Raw genomic sequence first — 20861 nt, forward strand, 5'->3', positions numbered from 1 at the left:
CGTGCCGCTCGGCACCGCCCTCGTAGCCCCGCCCCCTTCGTCGTGCGTCACCGAGCAGCGTAAGCGCGGATTGGGCGCTGAGACGCGCCGACGGGAGGCCGCGCTGTTGGGGGGTAGGGAGGTTGGAGGCGCCGTTGGCACGCGGGTATGCAAATGACCCCCTCCTCCTTCAGGGCGGCGCTCTGGTTGGTGGAGAGTGGGCGCGAGCGCACGGCTGGGAGGGGTGGCGGGTCGGGGGACTCGGGCTCAGTCAGCGACTCAGTCAGCCTTCGCCCCCCGTGGGGGCGCCGCTCTGCGCGGGTCCCGCCCCGTCCGTCCCCGGGGCTGAGGGATGCTGGAGCTGCCGAGATCTCTGGCCGAAGCCGTAGGCCTCGGGAGGCGGTGCGAGGGCTTCCTTCGCGTTTGTTTCCGTCCTCGGGGCGGGGCGCGGGCTTCCAGCTGACGGCGAGGGAGTCGGGCCCCAGGAACCCCGTGGGGTGCCGCGGGTCTCCCCGCGCTCCCCTATGGCCGCGGACCCCCGAGTGCTGGCTCTGGCCGCGCGGGTCGCTGAGGGCAGCGAGCGGGACGTGCCGGGGCTGCTGCTGAAGTTAAAGGGTAATTTGTTCCGCTCGCACGGTTAAAGGAGACGAGCGGCGAGGCGTGGGCCGCCTCCTTAGGTTCAGAAGGTCGGTTGGAACGGCGGTGGCGGGGCTGGCAGGGCTGAGGAGGCGATAACGCGGCTGTTCTGACAGCATTCAGCCTGTGGAGGTGAAGGGAGGAAGTGGGAAGAGGCAGCTCCCCGCCGGCACGCTGTGTGGGCCCGCGCTGATCGGGGCCGCGTTGCTCCCACCCTCGTTTCTCCCTCATCGAGCCAGGCTGTGGCTGCCAGTAGATCTGTACGCCCGGAGCTCGGGCACAGCTCGGTGAGGCTCCCCTCCTGGCCTTGCCGCAGCCACTCCTCGTGGGAATGGCACGAACAAGCCGGGCCCTGTTCTAAATCGGGATGTAATTATAAGGGAGCCGTACGTCTGGCAGTGCCTGTGGCTTTCTCTGGCCTAGGACATTCCTACAAGTGTGCTACGTCCCGCATAGCATTTGTTTTACATCTGAGTGTACGGTGAGAAAATGGAAAGCTACATTCAGCTATCCTCCCAAGCGTCATCCAGCAAGCAGATTGTAGCTGTGAGCGTGGAAAGCATGAGCTGAGAAAATATTTGGTTGCTCCTAGGATTTTTAGAATTACCTTGAGCTCTACGTGTATGTATTCCTCTTACATTTGGAGAATGAGCAAATGCCTAGAAAAAGTACTATCCAAATTGAACAGCAGAACCTTATGCTTCCTTTTGCTTCCTTTCTTCCTATGCTTCCCTTCCCTCCTGCTTTCTTCCCACAGAAATTTTAAGCAGTGCTTCCTTGGGGCATCAGGAGTCCAAGAAAATTAAGCAAGACATATACTTTTATGATCTGATTCACTACTGCATGCTGGTCCTTAGACAAGATTGCTCTCGGCTGCAGGGAGGCTGGGCTACTGCTGCCCAGCTTGCAGAGATAATAAGGTAAAAAAAAAAAAAGTGCTAAAAAGTTTTCATCTTGTTTTCTTTGTGGCTTTTCATCTTGCTCTCTTTCTTTTGAAGCTGTAATACGTTGGCTGCCATCCAGAACAAGGCTTGTTGTTCAGGAAAGGCCAGGGTTAAAGTGCAGGGAGCAGTCAAGAGCAGAGGGATCAGGCATAGCCTAATTGGCCCTGTTTAATTCATTCTTATTGTATTTCATTGAACTGGGTAAACTGTTCGGTGGGAACAGTTTTTGCATTGGGTTTACCTTTTTTTGTGACCAGTACTTGTCTGTGTCACAGTTTTTACCAAGTAATTAAGTAGTTTTTATTGGAGTTGTTAAAAAAAAGTCTATTTAGATGTCTTTTACAAAAATTTCAGCTTGATTGACTCTCAGCTCGACTTGGCTCCATTTAAATATCTATTTACATTTTAAATGTAACAGAAGGCATTATTCTTACAGACTAGATAGCTTGATGTACTGATGCTGTGAGAATGCGATAATGAAGTTTAATTCCTAGCTAGTAAATAAGCCAACTTAAAACTTAAATCCCAATGATCCAATCTCAATTTTTGATGCCAGGAAAAATAATGAGTTATAAATATTCCCCTAGTTGTACTTGATTTTGGTTTAACTAGGGAGCGAAATTCTAAGGCATGAAGCAATTAGGCAACCATCTCTTATTTATGTCATATCTGCAAAATGAATTTTTAATGCAGGGAATTTCTGTAAGAGATGCAAGATTTATCACCAGAGCTGCGTGATGTTTAAACCAACTCTTATAAGCTATTTTGGTTTGTGGAGAAAACTGAGATTTATTTTAGCTGTAAAAATGTCCTTTTGTAACTCGATGAATCTGAGCTTCATGCTTAGAATGTGCTTTCACAGGGCTTAGGTAAGCAAAGCTGTTCGTGTGTGTGTTCGCAGAAAGCTAACAAAGATTAGATAAGATGTCAGGAAGCAAAATTCACAAGAAGTTGGAAAGGCGTTTTTGTTGCACTGATGTGGGATACAGACTTGAAAAATTCCCAGTTCTAAAAATTACAGTTCCTTGTACGTAACCTTTCAGAAATGACCGACGTGTTTGTGGTGAGTGAAGTCAGAAAACAGATCTGAGGAACTGATCCCGCATGTGTTCCTCAGTTAGAGGAAAGCTGTAGGCAGATTCACAGAATTTTCTGTGGTGAAGTGATAGCTGTTTGGTGTATTATTTTGTCATATCATCTGCACCACCTTCGTCATGCTTTCTTTTCCCTTATCAAGTCTCTGTTTGTCTTTGCTTCTTTTCCTTATGACCATCAGAGCCTGTCCCAAACATATGGAACAAGTCTGAACAGAACCCGTGAAAATAAAGGCAAAAGTGCCTTGGATGTGTTTTAAACTGAGCCGTGCTGTGAGAAGTGGTATTATACTTGGTGTCTCCAGCCTGCCAGTGATTACTGTTCCTTCTGAAGCAGCTATAGTGGAGCTAGTCACAGCAGTTAACTGCTGTTCAATGTTGGATTGTCCCATTCCAGTGAAGCATTTCTTCTCTGATGACATGACATTCATTCAAAACTGTTCAAACAGGCCTTTGACAATTCAGGTTGATCTCCCCCCCCCCCCCCCCCCTCCCGTTTCAGTCATTGTTGTGTAGGACTGGAGGTGAAAGAAGATCCTGAGGAATTTTACAAGAAATTTCTTCCTTCAGCTATAGACAACCTGCTGTTCTTGGGGAGACGCCTGCAAGCGCGATTTATCCGAGCAGTCAAGGTATTTAAATTTCATGATCAGAAGAGCAGAGAATCTCTGTAACCTTTCTGAACCTGTGTATTGCATGAGTAGGATTATTTTAGATGTGCTGTAGTATGAAAAATTATTTTCCAGAAATTAAAATAATTTTTCTTTACATAGCTTTGAAACTAAGATCTGTTACCGTGGAGCATCCAGTCCATTACATGGGCCTAAACAAATTTGTTACCATAGATTTAGAATTTGGTTGCTACTTTTCAGAAATTTTAGAGGAGTTAACAGAGGATGTAATTATGTATAAGACAAAAGAATTAGAGCAGTAAGATGGAAAAAAAAAAAAAGCCTTAAAAAACAGCATCGCAGCCATAGCAGTGTCTTTTTAACTTGGCGTGTGATTCGTTCAGTCTTTGTAACTGCTTTATTCTCAGTGCTTCATTCAGCTTTACAATAAAAGAAAGTGTGGTTTAGGAAGACTTAAGACTTTAGGTCAGATAGGTCAAAGTTTGTTTTGACATAGAACTTCTAAAGTGAAAATGGCAAAAAAATTTCCCAAATGCCTGCTGCTTCTGAACCAGCATGTAGGGAACCCTAGAGGCAGGCTTTGTGTTTTAGCAGATGAGAACACTTTCTTATATTGCTCTCCTTTTGCGGAGGGGAAGGGTTTTGTCCAGTTATTGCTTTTGAAGCATTCTGAGTGCCAGAACCAGCAAAAGTTTAATAATGATAATTTAAATAACGGACCCAGTGGATTCTGATAGTTTATTATTCCTGTTTCTCCTTTGTATCCCATTTCTTGTCTCACTAACTCCTTGGACTTAGGCAAAGTTTTCCTACAGTGTCTTGTTCTGGTCATTACAAACATAATCACTTCTCAGAAAGTATCAGTAGAGTGACGTATTTTTTGTTTGTTCAACACTTTAGAAGTGCATTTAGTGCTTAGGAAGCTTCCTGAATGACATCCCAGGAGACTCCACTCTTATCTGCAATATGTAATTTCCCCTATTCTTTCTTATTATGTCTCAGCCTGCATGCTACTTGAGTCATGCTTGTGGGCAAAGATTACTTCTGAATTCCAATGCAGTCTGTATTATAGTTAGTATGTTGGCTTTCAAATCTTGTGGTCTCGGAGGTGACCGGGCACCCAAATTTGATGCTTGCTCACTGGAACTTGAAAAGTCCCTCTTTGCTGGTATTGTTGTGCCCTCACTCGCCTTCTGTAGAAGACTTCAAAGTAAAGGGAAGTACTAAAATAGCTTTCAGAAACTGATGCCTTGCCAAACACACCAAAGATAGTATTATGCCTTACCTTCTTCCTGCTGTTTTGTATCTCTTGTTCAGTTAGTACCAAATAGTTAAACCATGACTAATGGCTGGGATTCACTGCACAGATCTAGGAAGTGACTTCCCGGAATTCCACTGGTGGAGGCTCAGTGGTGTGGGAGATATCAGGCTAAGTGCTTTATAATAACATTTGTCACTTTGCTATCCACTCACTGAGAATTTTGATTGCCAGTGGCTGTGGATCGTACCCAGAATACAAACTCCAAACTGTGTCTGTGCTCCCATTAAAACTTAGGTACTTCCTGGCTGTTGTGTCCAGTGCAGTGTTATCACAAGCAAGCTTGTCTATATTCTGTTTGGGTAAACAGATTGAAGTTCAGCTCTAACAGTGGTTTGGTATTTGGTGCCAAACCTCCAACTAGGAGTGCTTCTGCAGCCTCACCGTGACAGTTCACAGCAACCTTGTGGATTGTTACCTATATCTTTGGCTGCTTTGTGCTCATTGTTTCTGTGCTGTAATCTTAAATAATGTATTTACTACTTTGTGAATCAAATTTGTGATTCATTTGTATTAACCTGTCAGTTATCTTCTTAGCCCTCCCATACTAACGTATACTTCTAAGAATTCAACAAGCTTTTTCTCTCCCCATTACAAAGGTTTCAGGATTGGATGCTTTATTCTAATATGTTTAGACTTTGTTGATTGATCTCTGGCCTTTTTTTTTTTTGGTGTGCCTGGTTCCTGTGGTTTGACCAACTTAATTTGTGCAGCTGGTAGAGCTGGTTTCCAAATAGCTGAAGTATACAAGACTTCCTGCCATATCGTGATGTAATAGGAAGATACACACACGTTTGTTTTTTTTTTTTACTTCTCTTTTGTTTAGGATGAAGAAAAACAAGATTTTTTACGCTATTTCCAAACAGTAACTGATGCCATCTGCTGGCTGTTTGGTGGACATATTCAACTAACAGAGTGTGGTAAGGGAAAATTCATTCATAAAATACTTGGGTATTTGTTCAGATGAAATAGAGCTAGCAAGAGACAGTCGTAAGCCAATCCCCTCCTAGATTTCTAATTTGTGGTAGATCTTAAGGCAGTCTATTAAAGTATTCCTTCCAACAGAAACAGCAGTATTGAGGTTGTAAAAGATCCACTAAAGGAGAATACTGGAATTGTATTTCTAATCTTTTAGAAACCAACAGTGAAAGTGTTTTCCTGAAATTTCCATTTGTAATCTTGTACCTTTAGAAGAGCAGATATTTTTTAGTGAAAAGGTACTTCAGAACTTCTTGTCTTTGATTAATATATGCAGAAGTTTGACTGAAGTACATTCCCAGACCTAAAATGGGGGATGAATTGAAAATGGGTTATTTGATTTGTTACCATGCTATCTATGCTATCTCTCATGCTATTTGTTGCCAAGTATCTAACAAACTTGACTAGACTTTTGACCAAAATAAAGTTTCAATTAAGCCAGTGTCGAGCACATGGATATTTAGTTCATAATGAAAAGCAGAATTTGGTTTTGTCTCTCACAGAAAGCAATAAATTAAAGATAACAAAATACATAGCTGAAAACATAAATGGACAGAAAAAATTCTACATAAGTAGACTGGAACTGGAATAAAAAGAAAAGATGGTGCTTCAGTGACATCAGTGGTCTTGCATTAAATGAAGCCGGTTTAACAAACTGTTAAGGTTGTAGTGCTTATTTTCTCTGGATATTGTTGCCCCGGTGATGAAATTCCACTAGTGTAATGAGAAACTGGTGCTAGTGTAACATAAGAAGTTTTAAAGCTTTTGTTATATCTCAGTGCCAGTGCCTAAACGATATCCAGTGGCAGAAAAACAGAGCCCAGCATGTTTTTTTTCCCTTTTGTGTTGAAATAGTTTGCTTATTCCAGGAAGCTTCAGTGTAAAAATGATAAAAGATGATGTTTGTTCCAGAAAGTGTCTGTTTTTACTTGCTGTGGCTTTCATGATTCAGTTAATTTGTTTAATAGTATTTTAAGGCCTGTGATTCTGACTGTGTGATTTCTTGTCTGTTTGTTTTTCTTGCAGTGCTGCAAAATGATCACTTCCTGAAGTTGCTAATATCAGACAGTGTTGAAACAGCAGTTACAATGATGTCTGTTTTACACAGTATTTTGGGGGTCAATAGGTTAGTTGTTCTTATGTTGCTGATTTTCCTGAATCTCAAATTTCAAATTCAGTTCATTACTGCTTTGTAAAATAGAACTTTTCATATATGAGAGCTGTGGTGTTGTTTTTTTTTTTTCCCAGTCTTTGCTGTATAAATAGAAATATCCGATATTTTGTTTATCCTGTTGTTAAAATGAGGGAATGGGAATGGGTTGAAATAGCAGTACTGCCTCTGCCACTGAGACAGTGGCAGTGAGGAATGAGTTAGCAATACTTGTCTTCTCAGTTTAACTGGAATAAACGTGGGAGTATCGGCTCCCACAGAAAAAGAAGCAGCATAAAACAAAAATGACTCTTCAGTTCCATTTCCTTACACCCTGGATCAGATTGCTGGTCCAGTTAGTTGAGTATGTTAGCTGTTGGCTTGCTGAATACCTGAGGACATCTATAATAAGAATTCACTATTAAAAACCTGATAGTTTGTAACTAACTCTTCATTTCTCCTCCCCTCCCCTTATTTTTATATATTAAGTTCTGTCCTGCTTCGGGTTGATGAAGAGATCCTGCATTCCTTATTGGATGAACTTGTTTATAAGCTTTCATCTTCTACCAACCCTGTCATAGGAAACTCTGCTACAAAATTGCTGTTGCTGATGGCAAAATTTTGCAAGCAGCTCCTGAAGTTACTGGCAGCTCGCTACAAAGGTTTGTGATTGTGTGCAATCAGTCACTGGGCCTCCTTGCATCCCCCATAAAAATGCAAAGGTGGAGGTTAACCAGAGCCATCTTGGTTCAGTAACGAATACCTTACAATGCTGTACTGATAAGACATTGGAAATACATTGCTAATTCAACTGCCCATTACATAGGTGCAATAATCATTGCCCATACAAAGCTATAATATTTAATAATCATGATTCCAGCACCAGATATTCAGAGATAATATGTAAACTCAAAGATGATTGACCTCGTTCAGCTGCAGTCTAGTCTTCTTTGCACGTAGAGTCAGATTGGATTTTTCTATTTGAAAGTTTGAAATCGTAGAAAGAAGAAATTGCCTTTGCAGTATTGCACGGTTCTTCTCTCTTTCATAGGACTACATGTGCTTTTAAGTAAACAGTGGACTGGCAAAGGATTTGACAGGGATCTCAGTCAACTTCTGGACTTGCTATACTTGGAACAATCCAATGGAAAAGAGGAAGTGCAGGTGCTGAATTTTAATGAGACTTTCTAATATGAATTTGTAGTTAATTGTGATTTGTATATACACAGGTTGCATTTACTATCTCACTTTGTCTGAGCTTTTCAAAGCCTGTGCTGTTTTTTTCACTGTATCAGTAGGTGTTGGTTTTTTTTTTTTATTTCCAATTCACTCTATTTCTTTTTTTTCTTTCTCGTTGTTAAGATCTCAAGGAATTCCAGTAATTGAGGAATGGAAATTGAGAATGGCTTGAGAAACTGACTTTGCATAGTCACAATGCAGTGTGAAGTTTTATACAATCATAGGGAAAAAGATGATTTTTGTTAACTGTAAAACAAAACTAATTGTATCTGCTTGTTTTGCATCAGTGTTATAAATGTAGATTTCTGAATTCTTGGGAGCATTAAGAGCTGTATTGTGAAAGCATTCAGTGAGAACATTGTCTGGGCTGTGCTTCCAATAAAAAGAGCAAATGTGTGTTTTATGAGCTTAACAAAATATAGGCAGGGTTTTCAGAGAGAGCAGTTCAAAGGAAGTCAGAGCTGTGTTTGCACGGTCCTGCTTTCACCTTAAACACAGCAGGGTGTTTGGGGTGTTTTGCTCTCTCTGGAAAAAACACTATTTGAGAATATGATCTTTTTAAATCTTATTTGTTGCACTTTCTGATCATAGTGGAAATGTAAATATTCCCTACAGTTAGTTCTCCAGACTTGTCTTTCCATTCTCTCTAGTGGAGATATTTTGACCGAATTGACACTTGAAATATCAAGTGCTTCAGATACTTCCAATTTTAAAATTTCTAATATCAGTTATGTGGCTAATATGTGTCTGTGCTGTAGATTCATTTGTTTACCAAAGAGAGCACTGATGATCAGGTTAGCTGCCTTTGGACTAAAGACAAGTTTTGTGATAATAATTGTCTAAGACCTTAGCTGCCCCCCACTGGTATAAACACTGTGCATTTCAGAGCATTGGGAAACTGATAAGGTTTCACCAATTGCTGAGATCATTCCAAAGATGCAAACAGTAATAACGTGTTCTTATATGCAAAGCAAATATCCTGCTAACTGTTTTATACATTTCAGAGACAGCACCAAGCAGCTTGTGTAATTCAGGCAACGTGGAAGGGATTTCAGACAAGAAAAAGACTGAAAAAACTGCCCCAAGCAGTGACAGCTTTGCAGAGAAGCTTCAGGTGAACAGCATCTCTTTGTAAAAAGTGCTAGAAAATAGTGTGATAGGACTTGTTTGTGTTTAGTTTGGTGTTTCTCACATCACAGAATCTCAAGAAAAATTTAGGTCATATCAAGCAATTCCCCGCTAAAGGCAGGGCCAGCCTTAAAACAAGATATCTGGCTGCTTGGGGCTGTATGCAGCTGTGGAGGTCTCCAAGGATGCAGACCCACCATGTCACTCAGTCCCTGTCTTGGTGCTGCATGATTCATGTTCCATTAGAATTCTTCCATTAGAGTTAACAGGAATGTTCCTTGTTGCAGCTCTTTTCCACTAACTCTTGTCCCTTTTCGGTGCACCTGTGAGAATGTGGCTCTATCTTCTCTACACATAACAAAAGACTGAGATTAGATTCCCTGAACTTATCCTATATGCTCTGTACCATTATCTCTCCAGTCAGTCGATGTCTGTCTTGCTGGGTGACAAGTATGGGCATATTGCAGGCGTGCCCTCCAGAGTGCTTGAGTAAAGCTGTTTAAATAATTTTCTTTGACCTGTTGTCTCTGTTTTTGCAAGTGCAGCACACTATGCAGTAGTGGTTGTTACTGCAAGGGCACACTGCTGGCTCGTGTTCACTTTGTAAGCCACCACGATGCCCAGGTTCTTTTCAGTGGAGCTGCTGTGCAGGTAACCAAGGCCCAACCTGTATGATTCATGAGGTTATTTAGTCCCAAGTGTAGGACTTCCCATTTGAATTTAATGTGGTTTCTGCTGACCCATTTTCTGTGTCTGTGGAGTTTCCTTTGAGTGCCAACCCTGCCCTGTAGTGCATGGGAGACTGATGATAGCCTTGCTAAAGTCCAGGTAAATGACACCCAGTGCTCTCTCCTCATCCACAGAGCCAGTCATCACAGAAGCCATCAGGCTGGTCACACATGATTTGTCTGTGATAAACCTTAGATGGCTGTTCCCATTTGCTTCCTGTCCTTCCCGTGCTTGGAAATGTGTAGCTTTCCCAAGGATTTGTTGCCCTGTCCCAGGGAATTCTCCTGGGTTGACCCAGAGGTCCTCCTTCTGAAAGATGCCTTTTTCCTGTCAGCTGTATTTTCTCAAACATAGAAGTAATGTAATGCCAATATGAGCTATCTCACTGCAGATTCTTTTAGCAAAAACATCCAAACAATGTGCTTTTCCAGCAGTACCAAATTGCTGTCTCTGGTGCCAAAAGCTCCAACTGTCCCTTTCCCAGCTGCCAAATTTCTTCTCCATGAAAAAAAGCCCTTAGTTCTGTGAGCCTCTGTGTAAAAATGTATAGCATATGGAAAACTGAAAGTGTGGAACTCCAGCATTGGATTGCACTAAACAGCATTAGAGGATGATGTACTGGTGGCAGAACAGTTAACTGCTTCACAGTTAACTCTATAACAATTCCACCATAAAGTAAATGTGTCCTGAAGTCCTGATAGGATCAGATGTAGCAAGATAAAGCAGAAAGGAGAGGGTGGCCAGGCTGGAGGCAGTCAGCCAGCTGCTTAACTGTCATGTTCTCAGTGTTGCAAGCATTAGCACATGCATCTTAAACAAGCAGTTCTTGAATCAGTTAAGCTGACTTTTAAATGTGCTTTTCTAACATTGAGAAGAATAAAAATGTATTAATATTTTTAGTCTTATGGTCATGGCCCAGTCAGTCCCAGTGCACTAAGTGCAATACAGTGACTGTACAGCTCCAGTGGTTGTTTTTTTCTGTCTAGGTCAAAGCTGCACTTAGAGTTAGGCCAAAAATCAAAATAAGCTTTGGAATATTGTGAGCATTATTTCAGAAAAGCTTTCAAGTGGCCTTCTGAATTTTTAACAGTTAGGGTTTGGTTATATTCATGGATTTATTTTAGAACAAGCCTGGTTCCATGCTGTTAAGGCTGAAACTCTAAATCTGGCTCATCTGCAGCTGCAGTGGAAGATCTTAAACTCTGCAAGTTACAGACTTCTGAAACTCTGTGGTTTCACAAATGTCTCCTCAGTGAGATTAAAGCTTGCAGTCTTTCCGTGAAGTTAGTTCACTTTTATGTAACTAACTGTAGAACTGTTAAAATGGCAGTGATTTGTATTAATCATGTATCACATGATTGTGTGAATATAGATGTACATGTAGGTGATCGGAGGGAGGTTAATCCATGCTATGAACTGCTGAAGAAAGCCTGGGTCTTTCTGTGTTGTACTTCAGTGCAGACATATTTCCCTGTCAGCGTGGTTTTGTACAAGCAAATGTGGCTTATTATTGGGAGAAATGGAGAATGAAGAAGAATGTATAGTTTTACAGGCTACTTAACAAGTAAACACTTACAAACTTGGCTAATACTATTGTCAGCTTCACAGATCCGTATCTGAGAAGTTCATAGGACATTCTTGCTGTTTTCCACTCAGTGGAGTTCATGAAAGTTTCTAGGGAAAAGCGTTGATAGTTTTATTAGGGAAATGTCATCAGAAGTCTTGTTTCACCCTGTGACATCATTCAGCTTAGAAGTACTGTATGTGCCTTCTTGGATTAAAAATGCAAAAGTTAAGAGCTCTCATTTACAGATATGTGTGGGCTGAAAACCTTGAGCCCATTCTGACGTTATTGTATACATCGTGATTTGTGTCTGTAGGTGGATGTGTGGGCACACTTAGAGTCTGCATTACTGTCATAAGAGGATTATGGTCTCTTAGATCATGGTGTTTATCAGTTGGAGCCAGATCTTTAAATCCAGATCATAATAGCTTCCATCCTATCTTTCCCCACGAAGTTACAGAGACTGAGGAGAAACTGTAGTTGGTAGAAAATTTACCTGTAATTTTATACTAGTGATGAGGAAGCACGCTGTTATTTCAATGGTATTGTGAGTCTAAAGGTATGTGACATATAGTGATACCAACATTGCTGGGCACTGGCACTAGCCTGCTTTTTTCTCCCCTCCTCCTCACCCTTTATGCTTATACTCTATTTGTGCCCTTTTCCCCGCATCTCTTTCACTGTCGCCAGTAAAATGCTAGAGGAGAGCAGAACTCCCAGCTGTGGGTCCAGCAGAGACACTCAGGCCCTAAGCAGGCTAGTGATCTCGCTGCAATGGGAAAGGGAGTTGCATCATTACCTCATCATGGGGGGAACTCTTAATCTTGAGTGTTGAACTGCTAATGAGGTTGTCAGGTCCACTGGGACAAGAGAGGGGAGAGAGGGAGAGCCCTAGCTCACAGCTCCTCCAGCCTCACTGAGACCCTGTCCAAGTGGTCTCAATAATTATTGGTATAGATATGGGAGTGTATTTAGCATTAATATATTAGTCTGCGTATTATTAGCTTAAACACTTAGGAGCCAGTCACAGAGTTTTTGCTTGTCTGATTTGTGAAACATTTACTGGGGCATTTCCAGTGCCAAGCACAGCGGGGCAACGTCCAAACATCAAATTACAACAACCAGTACAGGTGAAGAATTTGCAAGAAGATTCTTAATGTTCTGTTAACAAAATCGATGGAGAAAATGTGTCAGTGTGTATTTCCTGGAGAAAAAGTCCTTCAAGATTTGAAAAGTGAACCTTAACAACCAACATTCTGATCTCCTTTAGCAGCCTGTATGAAAAAATAGTACATAGAATGGAAAGCAGGTGCCATGCATACTGATGGATGCACTGGAAAAGATACAGACTGTATCAGTTGCCTAGTGTTGCTTTAACTTTTCCACAGATCACGGAAGCAAAACAGTTTAGTTCACTCTAGTTGTAAATGTCCCATGTGAAGCATTACTCTCTTTAGTGTGTTTAGTAGTATAACCTAAGTAAAAATACATATTTTTATTTGATAACAAATTGAATTTCTGGCTCACATCTTTCCTGCTCACAGGTAGTGTGGTAATTTATTAGTTTGCAGGTGATATCTTGTTGCTTGGTGTAGTCCTGCAGCCAGTGGCTGGCTTGGCAGCAGCTGGGCCATTCAATATAGACAGAGATTCTTTTAAGAAGTGTACAACTTAAGTTAATTGTTAATGTCTTTGTGTATTGTAGAGCTAAACGAGAACGGGAGCTTCAGCTTTTGGAGAAACAGAAGGAAGATGAGGCCCTAAAACTGCAAATGCAGATCCAGAGACAGAGGGCCATGAGACTCTTCCATGAAAGACAGCTGGCCTTACTGGAAATAATCCATCCCAGTACGTGTTACACTGAAGTGTTTCAGAAGATTAAACTGTCTGGGTCTCTTTAAGAACATTTTCCCCAAATGTATTTCCTAATCTTGCATGTCTGTTTGCACTGTAGTCTTACCATCTCTTTTCCTGACCTGATTACCTGACCAAGAGTTCTTCAAGGGCTCAGTAACTACTGACTGAGAAATGCTGCCTTCAGAATGGTACAGGATAAAAAGGAGGCCCTCTCTATGTAAAGCTCCATGGCACTTAGCAGCCTTCTCTGAGAAATGGCCTGCAGCTAGTGGGCTTTTGAGGAAGACTATTTCACTGATAGTACCCAAGCTTTTTGATACCATTTAGTTTTTAAGGATTAAAGGTGTAAATTGTTGGTAGATCTCAACCCATGATCTTATAACTGGATTTTTCTCACGTTGGTAGGTCAGATAAATAAGCACATGCAGGAAATGGAGGTGAAATCTGCATTAACTATCCAGAGATTTTGGCGAGGGTATAGAGCAAGAAAAAATATTCATCAACAGAAACAGTCTCTTAAGGAGTATAAAGCAGCTGTCATCATTCAGAGAGCAGTAAGTGTACAAACTTTGTTCTAAAATTAGGTAGGACTGAGTGCAGTATTTTGACACCTTCCAAGAAGATTTGTTCACTTTTCTTAATGTTGATATAGCTATAAGTTATTCAGAAAACATGCAGAGGGGGATAATCTATAGCTACAAGTTGGCTAGAGAGGTTGAACCTTGCGTGACATAGGAAGTGTGATACAATCTTCTAACTAAAATATGAGCTACCATTTTGAAACCAAAGGCTGGAACCTCACTACGCCAGCGTTCTAACATTTAGTATTCATGCTCACCATTTCATGTTGCCTTTTTGGTATAGCTGAAGTTATGTTGTATGGAATGCAGTGCTAAGACAGTTTTCTGTCACTGATTTATTGCAAAGTGAGACAAACTCCCTGTCCATGATTTTCATATTCTCATGTGTTTTGTTCAAAGGCTTGTAAGTTCTTGGAAAAACAAAGAAGAAAGAAAACTCTCTCTTCCTGGAAAGATCCCAAAGGGCTGAGTGATGAGCAGAGAGTAGCTTTGCAGCAGAAGGTGGATGACTACATCAAATTGCATCCGGTCTGTTTTAGTCATTTCATAATTCTCATTAATGATGCAATGTAAAGTACTGTAGGGATGAGGTATATCCATAAATTCTGATCAAGATAATCCGTGTGAGGTATGCCTATATTAACCGTGCTTGTTTGAGAGCAAGGTGCTTAAATGTTGGGGATTTAAACTATTAATTGAATAAAAAAGGTCAAAACAAACTGTAGTTGGAGAATTACATATACTTGGTAGATAGGTTTGGAGAGAGCTCCAGAGGAAGCAAAATGATTAAGTTAACAATTAAGAACAGCATTGGTATTCCTTGTTTGGACATTAGTCTGCCCCCAGTGGATTAATGGATCTTCATGGTAACAAACTTTTATTTTCCTCCAGGCTTCCCAAATGTCAGAAGAAATGAGTAAAGAATTACATATGCAGGCCCAGGAAAAGCTGGCACAGTTCCTGCTGAGAAGCAGGCTGGATCAGAGAGCAGCACAGCGGAGAGAGACGTTACTGGCTCAGGTCAACACTGATGTGGAGCTGCTAATGAGTACGTGACTGCTCTGGTCATAGTTTTAATTAGCATTTGGATTAAACTAATTTAGAAAGAAAATTAAAGGGAACAGTCTTATTTAAAAACTGAAACAGCTTTCTTCCTTTGCCATACGTCTTATGTTGAGATTTTGAGGGTAGTTAGAAACTATCCAGATATTGCTGTAAATATATCTGCTTTTCAAGGAGCTGCTTATTTTTCTGCTGGAAGTCTTTCTGATGTACTCACAACAAAAGCAATGGTCCTTGTAAAAGACATAAATGTTTTTAAGGGCATCTTACACAACCTCTTTTTCTAATGTTTATTTTGTTGTTTTGTTCTGTTTTCTTGTTTTCTTCATATGAAAAGGAAAATCTTTGAGCTGAAAATTTTGAGGCATGTCTTCATTCAATCTGGCCTGGCTTTATTTGGGACAGAATTCACTGCTGTGCTATCTAAATTTTACATACCTTGGATTGAAAATGAGAATAGCAAACTGCAGCCAGCAGAGAGCACCCAAGCAGGACAAAATTCAGCAAGTTACTGAAATTCCATTGCTTAGTCTGTCACATGGTGTGCCACTGCAGCTCAGTGCTGCCTGAACAGGCAGACCAACAGCATGCTTACATTGTGCTGGGGCCCCCAGGCAGTGAATACGCAGCGCTGCTGCAGTAGAAGCGCGACGCTGATATCACCCTGTGCCAGGAGTGCTGATCCAGCATCAGTGAGCAGGAGCTCCTCTTATGTCACAGCGTCATGAGAATTTGGTTTGATGGATACTGCTGCTGTCACTGAATGATTTAGTCCTGCTTTCCCTCCTTCTCCCTTTCCCTGTTGTGTATTTATTTTTTGAGATAGTGTTAATTCGGATTACTTCTCCAATCTGGTTTATCACATAGCAATAAAATTGTAATGTCAGCAAGGGGAAATGAGTGACCTGGGACAGTAGGAGGTGAGAGAGTAGTGATCTTTATTGTTTTGTTTAAAATACTCATAAAACTGCACAGAAACCTGATTCTCCTTGTTCTTACAGATGCTCCGCCGTTAGCAGAGACCACAGAAAAAGATCTTGCTGTTTTCATGAGTCGATCAGTCCCTGTAGCTACCAAGGCCAAAGAGTCCCACAATGCTATGCTGAAATACACTCGCTGGCCGTGGTGGAAGAAGCTTGGAGATGAGTTTGAGGAGGATGATGTCATTCCTGATGACATCCTGAATGCAGAACTTGGAAGTCTGTTTATTGGTGGAAGGAAATCCTTATAGCTATTGGTGGAAGCTCATCCATTTACGGGCAGAAGAATCTGTTACTCATTTAGCCAGGCTCATACCTTGCACTATGCATTACTTGTACATGTTTTTAAGAAAGCAAAACACTTGAATTCTAAGACAAAGCACTGAAAAAGAACAGGGTTTTATTTTACTTACCTTATTAAGAATCTTTCTGTGCATCAGCAGTAAAATATTGACTGTGCTAACACCAAAAGGATTTAAATACTGTAGTTGCTAATAAGGATATTTTGTAACTGTTTCAAAAAGGATTTAAGTACTGTAGTTGTAAATACAGACATTTTGTAACTTATATAGCTTTGACTGTATATATTCTTTGCATTTTCACTTGTTACTTCCACTCAGATGCATAAAAAATTATTCCCTTGTAAAAGCCTGGGCTGATGTGCTTTGAGGTGAAGGTGGATTCAGAACAGATTAAGACATGAGAACTCAGGCAAGTAGGAAACAGGCTGGGTGTTTCCAGCAGGGTAGAACAGCTAACTGTGGTCAGCACAGGCAAAGCTTGGACTGAGGAGTCTCCACTTCTTGCTTAGAAACAAGTGAAAAAGCAAGAAGAAGAAAGACATACAGCCTAACAAAATCGAACTGTATGTTTTCCTTTAAAAGCATGCAGTTCCTTGCACAGCCAGTGCACTGCAGTGTAAGATGGTTGCAATCCAAACTGTTAAATGGGATCAATAGTGTCAGTGTGGCCATCTGCACCACCACCCTCATCTTAAACCACGCAGATATCATTTAATTCAGAAAGGTCTCCAGCATGATCACTGTCACCTGGTCTATGGTGAAAATCTGTAGTCGAGGGCCAAAGGCCACAGCTGACCAATCTGCACAGAAAGAAAGGAGAACACAAGACTGCAGTAGGTGCCTGCACTACTAATAAAGTATTCATTAGGTGAGACCCAGAAAGTCTTAATACTGCAGAGGAAGAAAAAGCACAGTGGTTTCTGCCAATTGTGTATGGACAGCAATATTGCTTCTGTGTGTTTGCTTTCCATCTTCTCTAGAAGGTTTTAATTTTAGTGATGAATGGAAAACAAATAAATAGAAATAGTAGGCAGAAGTCCAAGGCCATTCAGATGCAGCTGATACATTGAAATTAATAACTGGGCAGCTGCCAGGAGGAAGAGCTGTGCTCTGGGTTAATTTTTTTAGCAGGCACAGTGATTTGGAAGGCACTGAATTGGCTCTCAGCTCCCTTCTTGGAGAGTTAACTGGTGAAAAAATCCATTATCTGACAGGGCGTTCACATGTGACTGTTGAATTACATGTTCTGCACAGCCTTGCTATTAGTTTTAGACCATGCTTATCAGAAACCAGGTGCCCTACGAACACCAGAGTTGGAGGAGCTGGGGATGAAATCTTCTTCAGCAGCTGCCAAGCTCTAATGCTGGAAAATGCCCAGCTTCCCCAGCTGAACTGCAGCAAAACACCTAACCACCTGTTCCCTTGCAAATACACTGCCTCTGTCTTCCCCACACGTCATTGTATCTCCTGCTGTATAGCCACTGACTCAAACTATTTTGAGGCAGCAGCCTCTGCTGTTATGTTTATTCCTAATCACCCTCATTATAACAGCTCTTTAACACAGAGTGATGAGCACAGAGGTGCTTTTCTTAATGTATTTTATGTAAAGAGATGAGGCCCCCTAGCCAGTGTTAAATACCAAGTGAATTATAGAACATCTCACCAAAAAGCCATTTATTGTAATGTTAATGACCTCTGCCACTCACTGCCACTGGAGTGAGTAATGAATTCCCCCACTGAAATATACTATTTGCTGGATGATGGCTTTTTTTTTTTTTTTTCTTTTTTCTTTAAGTGGATGGAGAGCTGGGTGAGAGGTGCAGCCTTGCTGGAGGAATTCAAGTTGTGGGCTTATTTATTACCAGCCCAGAAGTGCAAATTCCCCTGCCCTAATAACTAAGAACACCTCTTTACATTTTGTTCTTATCACCGGGAGATCTCAATATCTCCATTTTACACACCAGGTGAACCAAGGCAGCGAAGCAGTGAGGAAGTGTGGCCATGTACAAGCAGCAGAGCCAAGGCTGCCAGCCCCTCTGCAGTGCCCTTTCTGCCTGGGTGCTGCCCTTTCCACCACTGCTGGGCTCATAGCTGTCCAGGTTTTGCCTCATGCTCCAACACTGCCCATCACTTGCTCCCACTGCTGTCCCAAAGGCATGCCCAGAAAGCAGGGAACTGAGGTTGTCCGGAGGTAGAAATGCAGCACAGGTGGGCTGACCTAGTGGGAGTGGGGCTCAATATGGCTGTGTCTCTTTGGGCATGCAGCACGCCTGCCTGATGGCAAAGCAGAGAGGTGGAGCTGGAGCTGTGAAGGCAGCAGAGCTCAGGTCATTAAATATTGATACTGGCTAACCTGACCTGTGGGATTTAGCTGAATTGCAGTTTTCTGTTGCTGTGATAAATTGAACCGATTTGTCACATGGTTTTGTTTCTTCCTTTCCCTCAGTAAAGCTATACAGGAGCTTTATTGCAACCATTTCAGCAGCACTAAAAAGTCTGGAAAACAAATCCCCCTGTTGGTTATGGATAAGGAAAAGCAGCTGCTCTGCCAAAGGTGCCACCTGAAACTGATCTCCAGCACAGGCAGGCATGGGCTTGAGGCAATGCCTCTAAGAGCACTGAGCAGGACAGGAGGTACCCAGGTGGACAATGAAAACGATGAGAAGGGAACAGCCTCAAGCTGTGCCAGGTTGAGGATAAATATAAGGAAAAATATCTTCTCAGAAAGAGTGGTGAGGCAGTGGCACAGGCTGCACAGGGAGGTGATGGAGTCGTCATCCATGGAGGCGTTTGAGAAGTGTGGAGATGTGGCACTGAGAGACATGGCTAGTGGGCATGGGTTGGACTGGATGATCTTAGTGGTCTCTTCCAGGTTTTATTTCATCTTTCACCACAGCCTCCTGCTGCTGATTTCCACAGGAGAAGAACCCGGTACAAACAGCTGCAGGATATCATTACCTCAAGCACTGAGAAAGCAGAGCTTTCTCCAAGCAGGGCTATGTATAAACGAACATCCATAAGAAAGGGAGGCAGCTCTTGGTGCGGGGAGCCCCAGAGATCATTGCGATAGGTCTCTATGGCACCGGGTCATCCTCCAGGTGAAAAACTCTTTAATGAGGAGATCGTTCGCTAATCGATCGATACGGAAGCCTGGATCGGCCACGAGGAGCTCCAGGTGCCGCCGCGCCCTCTGCCAGCCGGGCTCCTCGGACCCAGGACCCAAGCGCAGGGCGCTGCGCCTCCCACACACCGATTCCCTCGGACCGCCGCGCCCCCCGCGCTTCTCCCCTCAGCCGCGGCCCCGCCCCTCCCTCTCCCAGGGGCGCGCGGCGGGCGGGGCCGTTGCGCGGCGGCCGTTACCCGATCCCTGCGCCGCACGCGCTGCCGCGCGCCCGCCGTTGCCGTGGTGACGGGCTAAGCCAGGGCTGAGCCAGGGCCCGGCGCGGCGCTGAGGGGCGGGCGGCGGCGTTGCGAGCCGGGCTCGGCGCTGCCGGGCATGCATAACAAAGGCGAAAGGCGAGGCGCCGCGTGCGGGCTCTGCAGGTGGGTACGGCGGCGGGCCGCGTTCTCCCCGGGGCGCGGGTGGTGGCGGGGCCGCAACAAAGGCGGGCGGCCGCTCCTTTCCCTTCTCGGCCGGGTGCTGCCGCTCGGCGAAGCCGCTTTTCCCATCTCTGTGTGCGCCGCTCTCCGTTGCGTTCCGTCGTCGCTGTGGTTCTGGAGGGCACCGGGAAGAGCCGTGTGCTGGTGTAGGGGTAAGGCCGGGGGTCGGTAATGGCTGCTTTCCTTCGCGGCTCTCGGAACGCTCCGTAGACGGCGATGGAGACTCGGAGCCCTGCGGCGGAGGTTGCGCTGTTTTTCCTGTCCCCTTTTCACAGGTGGAGTAGCAGATGGGAGACCTAAAAAGATTTAAGCTTAAGATTTAAGTTGCATCCGGAGCCTAAACGAGGATCTCGCAGCTCCTCAGGCTTCTGGCTGATGTACCTTCCTGCACCTCTTGTCATAAAGTCATCTCTTATCCTCACCAGCTGCTCCCACAGCTGTCCTGGGCTCTGCCAGGCCGTGGTTTGAGGTGTTTTTGCCAAGGTTTGTGTGTCTTTAGCATGGGAAGAAGGGTGTCTGATGGACACGGGTCTGTGGTTGGAGCGTGTGGGTGTAGAAGCGTGGCGTGGGCTCAGCGTTGGACGTTGTATGATCAGACAGCAAATGGTGCTGATGAGGGAAATGCAGAACGGTAAGGTAGAACTGCTGTGGCTTTGTCAGCCTCTCTCATGAAAGGGAGAGGGTCTGCCTCTTTGAAAAGACTAACCTTGCATTCAAGGGCATACTTCCAATAGCAAAATAAGTGGTGACTGTGACCTAAAAGGTGCCAGCCTGCTTTTGAGAACCCGTCCACTTGGTTTTGTGGCCCAGGCAGGAGATGGGCAGTGTTTGAGATTGTGTTTCACCCAGCGTTTGCAGAGCTCTGGGCAGATCGAGTCTTCTGAGATGTTCTGTGAACCCTTAGTTCTCAATACTTAACTTTGTAAAAGATCAAATTCTACTCTCACAACAAACACCCTTGAGAAATAAGAGGCCAAGCACTGCAGTGCTGCAGTACCAAGGGGCATTGCTTCCCACTGGCAGACACAATGCGGTGTCACAGTTTGTTTCCTTTCTGGTGTTTTGGAGGAACAGTTCTTGCAGAGAAG

General features: G+C 43.3%; 2 protein-coding genes across 7 annotated transcripts in view; both read left to right on the forward strand.

Moving 5' to 3' along the window:
- Positions 1–64: 64 nt before the first annotated feature.
- IQCB1 (IQ motif containing B1) lies at positions 65–17488 on the forward strand. 4 transcript variants are annotated; one of them, XM_048953042.1, is made up of 13 exons: positions 65–145; positions 1373–1535; positions 3156–3285; positions 5430–5523; positions 6608–6707; positions 7221–7393; positions 7783–7895; positions 8975–9084; positions 13097–13239; positions 13654–13802; positions 14229–14357; positions 14721–14877; positions 15893–17483. In XM_048953042.1, the coding sequence occupies exons 2-13, from the start codon at positions 1459–1461 to the stop codon at positions 16120–16122; spliced, it is 1605 nt and encodes a 534-aa protein (XP_048808999.1). In that variant the 5' UTR covers positions 65–145; positions 1373–1458; the 3' UTR covers positions 16123–17483. The 4 variants fall into 4 exon arrangements, with proteins under 4 accessions (XP_048808999.1, XP_048808998.1, XP_048809001.1 ...); XM_048953041.1 differs by lacking the exon at positions 65–145 and adding an exon at positions 197–594 and having other exon boundaries at positions 15893–17485; XM_048953043.1 differs by lacking the exon at positions 65–145 and adding an exon at positions 679–1236.
- A 2076-nt stretch (positions 17489–19564) lies between these two features.
- The window catches only part of LOC125696708 (kalirin-like), a 38634-nt gene continuing 37337 nt past the window's right edge, over positions 19565–20861 (forward strand). Inside the window, exon 1 of one of the 3 annotated variants that reach the window (XM_048952751.1) lies at positions 19565–19716. In XM_048952751.1, coding sequence (XP_048808708.1) covers positions 19670–19716 — 47 coding nt within the window. In that variant the 5' untranslated portion in view covers positions 19565–19669. The remainder of the gene's footprint in view (positions 19717–20861) is intronic. The other 2 variants (XM_048952749.1, XM_048952750.1) reach the window with 2 other exon arrangements.

This window comes from Lagopus muta, chromosome 8 (assembly GCF_023343835.1).
Source record: "Lagopus muta isolate bLagMut1 chromosome 8, bLagMut1 primary, whole genome shotgun sequence".
NCBI lineage: Eukaryota > Metazoa > Chordata > Aves > Galliformes > Phasianidae > Lagopus > Lagopus muta.